At 54.0% G+C, this 10,583-nt stretch overlaps 1 protein-coding gene across 1 annotated transcript in view; it reads left to right on the top strand.

Moving 5' to 3' along the window:
* greb1 (growth regulating estrogen receptor binding 1) overlaps positions 1 to 9,284 on the top strand; it is a 13,711-nt gene extending 4,427 nt beyond the window's left edge. The window contains exons 7-32 of the mRNA XM_067260967.1: positions 1 to 3; positions 151 to 251; positions 661 to 846; positions 1,008 to 1,382; positions 1,475 to 1,603; positions 1,817 to 1,885; positions 2,006 to 2,038; positions 2,211 to 2,408; positions 2,646 to 2,826; positions 2,949 to 3,135; positions 3,237 to 3,373; positions 3,460 to 3,817; positions 3,970 to 4,085; positions 4,293 to 4,496; positions 4,801 to 5,133; positions 5,500 to 5,659; positions 5,831 to 5,933; positions 6,044 to 6,199; positions 6,450 to 6,586; positions 6,700 to 6,861; positions 7,132 to 7,336; positions 7,472 to 7,634; positions 7,770 to 8,151; positions 8,262 to 8,462; positions 8,605 to 8,743; positions 9,121 to 9,284. The exon at positions 1 to 3 is cut by the window's left edge and continues 157 nt beyond it. Coding sequence (XP_067117068.1) covers positions 1 to 3; positions 151 to 251; positions 661 to 846; positions 1,008 to 1,382; positions 1,475 to 1,603; positions 1,817 to 1,885; positions 2,006 to 2,038; positions 2,211 to 2,408; positions 2,646 to 2,826; positions 2,949 to 3,135; positions 3,237 to 3,373; positions 3,460 to 3,817; positions 3,970 to 4,085; positions 4,293 to 4,496; positions 4,801 to 5,133; positions 5,500 to 5,659; positions 5,831 to 5,933; positions 6,044 to 6,199; positions 6,450 to 6,586; positions 6,700 to 6,861; positions 7,132 to 7,336; positions 7,472 to 7,634; positions 7,770 to 8,151; positions 8,262 to 8,462; positions 8,605 to 8,743; positions 9,121 to 9,284 — 4,582 coding nt within the window. The remainder of the gene's footprint in view (positions 4 to 150; positions 252 to 660; positions 847 to 1,007; positions 1,383 to 1,474; positions 1,604 to 1,816; positions 1,886 to 2,005; positions 2,039 to 2,210; positions 2,409 to 2,645; positions 2,827 to 2,948; positions 3,136 to 3,236; positions 3,374 to 3,459; positions 3,818 to 3,969; positions 4,086 to 4,292; positions 4,497 to 4,800; positions 5,134 to 5,499; positions 5,660 to 5,830; positions 5,934 to 6,043; positions 6,200 to 6,449; positions 6,587 to 6,699; positions 6,862 to 7,131; positions 7,337 to 7,471; positions 7,635 to 7,769; positions 8,152 to 8,261; positions 8,463 to 8,604; positions 8,744 to 9,120) is intronic.
* The last annotated feature ends 1,299 nt before the right edge of the window (positions 9,285 to 10,583 follow it).

The following is a 10,583-nucleotide window of genomic DNA, read 5'->3' as shown; positions in this document are numbered from 1 at the left end:
TTTATGTCTGTTTTCTTTTGCTTCAAACTCTGTCAAATGTGTATGGGGTGTGTATGTTTTTGTGCTTATTCTGTTTGGTAAATGCCTCAGTGTGTGTGTGTGTGTGTGTGTGTGTGTCTGCGTTCCAGACAGTGCAGGTGCAGTCAGTACCCCCCAGGGGTCCTCGCTGACCCCGCCCTCCCCAGGGGTGTCCGTCACTGTGCCTGATCAGCTCCTACACACCTGCAGACTCCAGCCTGTCATCTTCAAAGGTAAGGCTGGGTGTGTCTGTATCTGTTCATCCCTCCATCCTCCATCCCTCTATATCTCCATCCCTCCATCCTCCATCCCTCTATATCTCCATCCCTCCATCCTCCATCCCTCTATATCTCCATCCCTCCATCCTCCATCCCTCTATATCTCCATCCCTCCATCCTCCATCCCTCTATATCTCCATCCCTCTATCCTTCATTCCTCTATCCTTCCTTCCCTCCTCCCTTGATCCTTCCACATCTAAATCTTTACTAGTCCACCTCATCCCTCTCCCCCTCCTTCTCTCCACCTCCCCTCATTGCTTTTCTTCCTCCTTGGGGGGAAATACTCCTCAGTTATAGTCCTCCAGTTGCTGCTCTCATCACTGTATCCTGTCTGACAGCAGTGTGTGTGTGTGTCCCTCCCCAGGTCACGGCACGCTGCCCCCCCTGGTCGGTAACGTGGGGGAGGTGTGTGTGAGCCCCCTGCTGCATGACTGCTACCAGAGCTCCCAGACCCTGCCCCAGGTGTACCAGCACTACGGGCCCTCCCCCATCCAGCCCCTCTCCACCCAGATGCAGGTCCTGCTGACCGTCTACTACCTGGTGCAGCTAGGTGAGATGGGGTGGAGGGAGGGGGGGGAGATAATGGGATGAAGGGTTCGTGGGATGTTTACAGTTGCTGGCCATGTCTGTCCTTCATCAAAGCGACTCGAATGTGATTGGCTGGAGCTCCGAACAGCTCCAGTAAACCTCCTCGCTATTGGCTGTCCGCAGGGCCAGACCAAGTGCCTCTGATCGAGGACCTGGAGCAGATCTTCATGCGCTCCTGGAGAGAGTCCCACCTGAGTGAGATCCGCCAGTACCAGCAGCCCCAGCCCTCCCCTGTCCCCCAGCCCCAGGGCCCCTCCGGCGGGCTCAACCTGCCCCAGGCCCAGCCCCTCACCCCCAACCAGCTGCCCTGGCTGGCCCAGCTGGCTGCCTCATCGTGTGGGGCGGGGGTGCTGGTCCTGGGGGAGGGCAGCAGCCTGGCCCAGGGCCTGGCCCAGGTGTTCTCCAGTCTGATGGAGGGCAGACTCACACACACCAACTACGTGGTCATCATCTGCACCGCCACGGGCCAGGAGACCGAGTCCTGCGTTGTGGTGACAGGTGTGGTGAAATCTGAAACCTCAGTGTGTGTATGTGTGTGTGTATCTGTGTGTGTTGTGTGTGTGTCTGACCCCTCTCTGTGTGCGCATCAGGGAAGCACCAGTGTCGTGCCTTGGCTGAGAGCATGCTCTCTCCTGCCGAGGGCCTGAAGGAGATCACGCGGCAGCTGTCCTCTGGTCTCACCCAGGATCTCACTGCCTTCTGCAGCTCTCTGGGCCCAGGTAACACCGCCCGCAGTGTGTGTGTGTGTGTCCCTGCTTTCACTGTGTGATTCTGTTTTCTCACTTGTGTATGTGTGTGTGTCCCTGCTTTCACTGTGTGATTCTGTTTTCTCACTTGTGCATGTGTGTGTGTGTGTGTGTGTGTGTGTGTGTGTGTCACTGCTTTCACTGTGTGATTCTGTTTTCTCACTTGTTTATGTGTGTGTGTGTCAGACGGGGACATGGACACCCTCTTGGACAGTGTTACCATGGAGACCAGCAGCCAGCCTTCTCCCTTATCCAGCAGCCAGGAGTCCGCAGCTTCTACAGAGAGCCCCAAAACACACGCACACACACTCACACACACAGACACACACACAGACACAGATACACACACAGACACACTCAAAGACAGTCCCAAAGACAGAGGCCAGAGCCCTAAGGACAGATGCTCAGGTTAGTCTTCCAGTCTCTCCTCAGACAGACAGCAATGGAGCCGTAATGTAAGAGCGTCTGCTAAATGACTAAATGACTAAATGTAATGTATGTGCCAGACCTTGATCAAACACGGGAATCAAATATGTGGGTGTTCACGTGCGTGTGTGTGTGTGTGTGTGTGTGTGTGTAGAGTATTGTGTGGAGTGGCGTCAGGTGCGTCCCATCCAGCTGGCCGTGGCCAGGAAGCTGCTGTCCCACGTGTGTGCCATCGCTGACTCCAGCACCCAGAACCTGGACCTGGGCTCCTTCGACAGGGTCCACTTCCTCATCTGTGTCCCGCCCTCCCAGATCACTTTCCAACAGACCCTGCTGCACCTCTGGAACTCTGGTACGCCCCTCCTCTCCTCCACTTCTCCTCTCTTCTCTTCCTTCTCTCCTCCTCTACCTGCTCCTCTTCTCTTGTCTTCCTTTTCCTCTCCCCCTCTTCCATCTTCCTCTTATTCCTCCTCCTCTCCCTTTTCTCCTTTCCCTCTGTCTCTCCGTATGTGTGTAATAATCCCTGCCCCTGTGTGTGTGTGTGTGTGTGTGTGTGTGTGTGTGTGTGTGTGTGTGTGTGTGTGTGCAGGTGTCCTCCAGGAGCTGGGTCTGGAGCAGGAGTGTTCCTCCCAGCAGGAGGGTGAGCGCTACGTGGTGAAGATGGACCAGGACGCCAGGGCGCGCATCGATGACCTCATACAGGAAGCACACAGGAACACATACACACTCTACATCCTGGTCCACGATCACGCTCACTGGGATATCAGCAGGTGTGTGTGTGTGCGCGCGCGTGTCTGTGTGCGTTAAACTTGACTTTTCGACGTCCAACCTGTGATACGACATTGAACCCCTTCAATGTTGTGTGTGTGTGTGTGTGCACGTATGTGTCCAGTGGGCCGTACAGTGGCACAGGTGACGCCGGCCTGGGATTGGTGGACCGCCTGCTGAACTCTACCCGGATCCGTGACGCCCCCAACATCCTGACCCTCCACGTGACCTCGTTCCCCTTCGCCCTGCAGACGCAGCACACACGCATCAGCCCCTACAACGAGATCCACTGGCCCTCCGCTTCCAACAACGTACGACACACACACACACACACGCTGCAGATCCTCCCTCCTCGTATCATCATGCTCAGTGTGCATGAGACCAATATGTGTGTGTGTGTGTGTGTGTGTAGGACGTGGACCTGTACCATGAAAGGACGCGGTACTTTGGTGTGTCGGAGCTGCTGGACTCCACTCACTCTGGCAGCGGTCTCCCTCTGCTGCGATACGACAGCTCCTTCGAGAGCATGGCCTCCGCCCTGGAGGAGAGGTAACACACACACACACGCACACACACTCATCAGAGATACACACACAAACACCCCCTCACCCCTACCACCCTGTCCTCCTGTCCAGGTTCCCTAAGCTTCACAGTGCAGTGATCCGAACCCAGGTGCTGGTCCAGCACTACTCCGTGGCTCTCATGGCCGTGTCTGGCCGCGTCGGGGACTCGGGCGAGCACAGCCTCCACAAGCACACCTCCGTGGAGACCCTGGAGATCGTCCAGAGCCTGCTCAACTCGGCTCAGCGGTGCCCCGCCCACCACGGTCACATGGTGCTGCTGCGCATCCCCTCGTTGGCCCTGGCGGCGTGGGCCCACCAGCGACTGACCAATGTGAGAGAGCGGCTGGGCCTGCAGGAGAAGTTTGAGATCGTCCTGGGCAACCCCAGTCAGGAGCTCAGCATCGGAGCGTGCTTCACCCAGCGAATCAGGGTAAGCCTGGGAGTCAGCTGACTGGCACCCTGGTGTTCTACTGAATGGCAGTTTCTTTTCAAAATCCTGACAGTTACTGTTCTTCAGTTTGGTGATGATAGTGGATAACAGAGTGTGTTTGTGTGTTCGGTTGTGTGTGTGTGTGTCTCCAGGCCTGGCTGAAGGTCCAGGATGATGACTGGGTTCCTCGTACCTACCTGGAGCTGGAGGCCCTGCCCTGCCTGCTCATCCTGTCTGGAGCGGACCCCCTGGGGGAGTCCCTCCCCAGGTACCCACACACACACACCTAGAAACACACACGCAATCACACTAACATACACACACTTGTAAACACATTTACGCACAAACACGTCTATAAATATATCCCAGAGACACATGAACAGATAAATACACATGCGCACACATCCAGTCATGCACATACAAACATACGCCAACACACACACACATCCCATCCTGATTGGTTGTCTGTCCACAGGTCGTTGAAGTACTGTGACCTGCGTGTCATAAGCTCCTCCTACCTGCAGCGCACGGCTCTAGAGCAGGAGCTGGGATTGGCTGCCTACCTGGTGAAGGCGGAGTCTCAAGAGTCGCGCCCCCCCCATGCCCCCGGCCTTGACAGTGACCTCTTGGAGAGCGAACCCGATAAACTCAGCTGCACTGACAACGAGGAGGACGAGGGGCAGGACAGTGGTGAGCACACACACACACACTCACACACGCACACTCACGCACACACTATCTACCTATGTCTCTCTATCCCTCTATCACAGCAGTCAAGCGTTTCTAGTAATCATGATGGGTGAGCTACCTTATGTACTTTAATACAGAACTACAATCCAAACGATCTCCTCTCTTCTCCTCTCCTCAGGCCTCAAGTCTTCAGGATTGCGCCACTCCCCTCCCTCCCCCACCAGACCCCCCCCAGACAGCGCCCCCCCAGAACACACCCAGACCACACCTCCAAACCCCCCCAACCCACCCAGAGTCTCTGACACCCCCTCCAGCGCCCCTGCCGCCCCCTCTTCCGTCCCTGCCCCCTCCCCCACCCCTGCTCTCTCTTCCGCCCCCTCCTCCACCCCCGTCGACGCCCCCCAGACCCAGCGCCGAGCCTCCAAGTCCACCTCCTCAGACTCCTCCTCCCCCCGCACCCCCTCTCCCCTCCAGAGCTGCTCCTGGTCCCGGGGGGTGAACCGCCCCCCCTCCGTGCTCCTGCCCCGTGCCCTCTATGACATCATGACGGCGAGCGACGGCAGCGGCCTCCCTCGCTGCACGTCCTTCCTGCCTCACCTCTCCGTGTCCTGGGCCAGCAGCTTCAGGTGAGCAGCGCCGCACCATCACTGTGGTAGAATACTGGGGGACGCTTGATTTGTTCTCCGGCGTGCTCCTACTGTCCCCTCCTGCTCAACAAGATCAGGACGTGCAGGGCTTGAAATCGAACGGCTAGCTCTTGACAGTGACACACTTCACGAAAATGTGGTTGTAGAGCTAATACAAATCAAAAACATTGTCACAACATTATACTTTAATATGTAGATACACACCTATATCAAAACATTTTGCACTTCGGGACAGTACTGGGAAGGAACCGTTACTTCTGAGAGCTACTTTGATCAACTTTGATAACTGATATTCTCATGTGATGTTTTATTTGAACCCCCTGTCCTCCCTGCGGTCCCCACCAGGCCCCTGCTCAGCAAGATGATGACCTGCACAGAGCAGTCCCTGTACTACCGCCAGTGGACGCTGCCCCGCCCTCACCACATGGACAGCAGCAACCGGGCGGCAGAGGGGCGAGCAGACAACTTCCACCCTCGGAGACTGCTGCTCAGCGGGCCTCCGCAGGTACACACACACACACACACTAAAAGACACAAACACACACACTCTTCGAGACACAAACACACACTCATACGCTCTTCGTGACAAACAACAAGGAATGGAGACCCACAATGATAAATACACTGTGCACATGTACATGGTGTGTCAGTGGTATATCTAAATGCCCCGGTGCAGGTGGGTAAGACAGGGGCGTACCTGCAGTTCCTGGGCATCCTGTCTCGCATGCTCATCAGGCTGATGGAGGTGGACATCTACGACGAGGAGGACATCAACTACAGTAGGACACCTTCTACAACCACAACCTAGAACCCTCTAGAACCTTCTAGAAACCTGGCAAGGGGGAACTCTCGTTTATATTTGTGTGTGTGTGTGTGTGTGTCTTCTCAGGTGCCAAGGAGGAGTGTGTGCAGTACCACCCAGCCCACTCCCGCTGGCCCGACCCAGACAGCATGAGGAGCATGCCCTTCGACTACACCATCCACGACCCTAAATATGAGGACATCAGCTCTGTCTACTGCCCAGACTACACGCCCTGCACTGACGGTAGGGCCGGGCGGGCCTCCAGGGGGCGCCCATCCACAGCCTGGTGGAAGAGGGACACAAAATATCAACAATCTCAGTCTTTTTTTAGTTAGTAAAGACTGATAATGCGATTATATGGGTTGATAAGTATTGTATTGATTTCTTTGAAGGGGAGGGTTAGCTTAAACTGTAACGTGTATTAAAATACGTCATGGAGCAGCTGTGGCTGGGATACTTCCTGACTGGCCCCTGCCCCTGCTTTCCCCCATAGGAAACCCCAGACGGCAGGAGGAAGTGTACCTGCGGAGACGCACAGCTAGGATCAAGCTGTCTAAATACGCTGCCTACAACACCTACCATCACTGTGAGCAGTGTCACCTGTACATGGGCTTCAGTCCCAGATACCAGGTTAGAACACACACACATGCACTTACACACACACACTTAGTCTGACAGCAGAGGTATGAGTTGACAGTTGCATGCCCTAAACTTCTCCTATGTGTGTGTGTGTGTGTTGGCAGATGTACGAGTCGACGCTGCATGCCTTCACCTTCTCCCACCTGCTCCTGGGGACAGAAATCCAGCTCTACTTCATCATCCCCAAATCCAAGGAGCACCACTTTAGCTTCAGCCAATCAGGGGGCCAGCTGGAGAGCATGAGGCTGCCTCTCGCCTCCGATTGGGTAAGCCAGCCTGAACCCAGCCTCTTGTCCAATCACAGAGCATAAAAACGGTGCGCTATGTTATTCAGGGTTTTTTGGTCAAACTTGATCCAGTTGGTTTCACAATTCAACAGTTTACTTTCAATTCATTCTTTCTTTCTTGACTTGTCTCCCCCTGCCTGTCTTCTGACTGTTAGCTGAGATGTGGTCTGCTAAACAAATCATATATAAAAGAAATGGTGGACTTGACTTCAGTTGTGACTGGTCTTGTGTGTCGTCTCTCCTCACCAGAACCCAGACAGCATCAAGAGTCCCATCTTCACGCCCACCACGGGCCGCCATGAGCACGGCCTGTTCAACCTGTACCACGCCATGGATGGAGCCGCCCACCTCCACATCCTGGTCGTCAAGGAGTACGAGATGGCCGTGTACAAGAAGTACTGGCCCAACCACATCATGCTGGTCCTGCCCACCGTCTTCAACGGAGCCGGGATCGGTGAGCTGACCTCACACACATACACACACACTCAGATAGACATACACACACACACACTCAGATAGACCTACACACACACACCACACACAAGCACACAGTAATTATTCCTCCCCCTGCAACCTCCCTCTGCCATAGGTGCAGCCCACTTCCTGATTAAGGAGCTGTCCTATCACAACCTGGAGCTGGAGAGGAGTAGGCGGGTGGAAGGCGGGGCTACGGCAGGGGAGGTGTGGCCTTTCATCATCCTCTCTGACGACTCCTGTGTCATGTGGAACACTGTGGATCTCGACTCACTCGGGTACAAACACACACACACACAAACCTGGCTCACACGAGAACACTCTACCACAGACAGTTCCTGCCTCTCTCACACACGCACAATCAGATGCTTGGACACATTCGATCTTTTCTCCTGTCTCACACGCACCCCCAGCAGCTCAGGCCCCGTGGAGAGGAACGTGTCCCTGAAGCAGGTGCTGCAGCACATGGAGGCGTGCCCCCAGCTGCACCAGTACGCGCTCTGCGGCATCAGGCAGTGGAGCAGCCGGGGCGTGGCGGCGGGGGTCGGCGGCGGGGGCCCGGGGGGCCCTCACCGGGAGCCCTTCTCCAGGGGTCACCTCCACGACTTCCTGCTCCTGAACGTGGAGCTGAGCCAGGACGTGCAGTACGACCGGGAGCGCTTCACCTGCGAGGACGTGGACTTCTCCCTGCGGGCGCACAGCGCCGGCCTGCTGCACTGCCGCTTCAACAACTACAGCGTGATGAAGAAGCAGATCGCCATCGGAGGGTACCTCACCTTCATCATCAAGACCAAGGTGGGCCGGAGGCCGCACGTACAGGGCGTCTTCACGTTGACGTGAACACACACACCTGTGCTATGCGAGTGTGTGCTCACACGTGTGTGTGTTTGTGTGTTGTGGCCCAGGTGTCGGACGTCCCTACCTCGGTGCAGCCCTCCCAGTACATCTGTGCCCCAGACAGCAAGCACCTGTTCCTGGCCACGCCTGCCCAGCTGCTCCTGGAGAAGTACCTGCAGTACACCAGCCAGCACCTGTTCCCCCTCAGCACAGACAACTACACACACCCCATCCTGTCTGTGGACTGCTACCTCAACCTGGGGCCTGAGGTACACACACACCTCTCGGCACGCAAGTGAATATGCTCTCTTGCCCTCATACGTAAAGACACACACTCAAATGTCAAAAGCAAAGATAACAATGGCCTCTCTTTCCCCCCCCTCTCTCTCCCTCGTTCTCCGCCCCCACCAGGTGACGGTGTGTTTTGTCAGCTCCAAGCCCCGCTCCATCAACATCAGCACCACAGGGCTGCTCTTCAGCGGCCTGCTGCTCTGCTTCTGCGACTCCTTCGTCACTCCGGGCTTCCTTAAGAAGTTCCACTTCCTCAAGGGTGCGCAACACAGACACCACGACACACACACACACACACACACAGGCAGAGATCGAGCTCGAATCTCTAACGCATCTGAGACTTTGCTACTTTTTGATATGATCTTATTTATGCTCTAATTTACAATTTATGATAAATTGTTTTATTTTGTAGATTGTTAGTTCCTAGGATTAGTGGGTTACTACTGGGGGACTACTGTACTTTTATACTTTTTGATTGAAGATCCGTATATGTTTATATGTTTATTGTTTGCACCTTCCGGCCACAGTAAATTCTGTGTTTGTGTAAACCTACATGGCAAATAAAACCAAATTCTGATTCTGATCTTCCCTTTCCCCACCTCCCCTCTCCCTGCCCCCCTCCCATCCTCCCCCCAGGAGCGACCCTGTGTGTGATCTGCGCAGACCGCAGCTCGCTCCGCCAGACAGTAGTGCGTCTGGAGCTGGAGGACGAGTGGCTGTTCCGTCTGAGCCACGAGTTCCAGACCGCCAACGCCAAGGAGGACCGCCCCCTCTTCTTCCTCACCGGGAAACACATCTGACCCCCCATCCTGACTTGTGACCTTTCACCCTCCCTGGTCCCTGACCCTCGACCCATGCCCCCAACCCTTGCCTTGACCCTCTCCTTTGTCAGAGATGAACCGTCCACAATGGAAACCAAAGACGTTTGGGTTCTCTTCACCTAGTTCCAGGGCAAGGTACAAAACTCTCTTCTAAGATGCTCTCCTGATGATGTTCCCCAGAACTCTCATCCTTCCCCTTGGAAGGAGCATCTCCACACCTGGAGGAAGCATCTCCACACCTGGAAGGAGCATCTCCACACCTGGAGGGGGCATCTCCACACCTGGAGGGGGCATCTCCACACCTGGAGGGGGCATCTCCACACCTGGAAGGAGCATCTCCACACCTGGAAGGAGCATCTCCATAGCTACAAACCAAAGGCTGTCTGTCTCTCTCTGTACAACTGGGATTGCTGTGTAAATAGTGTCGTGTTCAATCAAGTGTTAGGATTTCTTCTACAATCATCTTTGATTCTCTCTTTGTAAAAACAATCATTACACTGTGTGTATGTGTGTGTGTGTGTGTGTGTGTGTGTGTGTGTGTGTATGTGTGTGTGCGTGGGTGTGTGTGTGTATGTGTGTGTGCGTGGGTGTGTGTGTGTATGTGTGTGCGTGGGTGTGTGTGTGTTAACAGCCATTTGCAATGTAGAGATGTTCTTTCTGATGACATTTTGTACCAATATTTTTTTGGTTTGTCCAGTTGGCCCAAGCTGCGACAAGATTAAATATTTGGAAAATATTTTTTGACAGTTTTGTGTCATATAATGTACAACTTATCTATGTATTAAGTTTTCTATAGTGACTCTATTTTAGAGTTTGTTACTCATATTTTAATGTTCTATATCTGAGTCTTGTGTGTTTGTATTGGTGTGTGATATTGCCATTGGTGATATTGCCATGTAGAAAAGTACTAAATGCATTTTGTTTCATACCATTTCACTTTGTGCTGTTTGCATACTGTAGATTTATCTGTAATAGTTTTTACGGATTTTTACAAACATTGTTTTAAGCAAAAATTGATGAAATACTATTTTCCAATCACTATCTGCCTTTTATTTTGTTATTCCAAAAAACTGTTTAATTCCAAGAGAACTCACTGCAACTTCTTACCACTAGAGGGCTCCACACTCTATTCATCACCCTTTTCTGCTCCACCCAGGGAAGTGGCCCTCTGGCCAGCAGATGGCAATATGCCCAGCTGCCTACGTATACACAAACTGACAGAACTCCATTGATAACCTTATCCAGTTTCGCAACGTGCTGTTCGCAATCCAAAATAGT

Source organism: Osmerus mordax, chromosome 22 (genome assembly GCF_038355195.1).
Source record: "Osmerus mordax isolate fOsmMor3 chromosome 22, fOsmMor3.pri, whole genome shotgun sequence".
Lineage (NCBI taxonomy): Eukaryota > Metazoa > Chordata > Actinopteri > Osmeriformes > Osmeridae > Osmerus > Osmerus mordax.
This window is presented reverse-complemented; position numbering and strand designations above follow the sequence as displayed.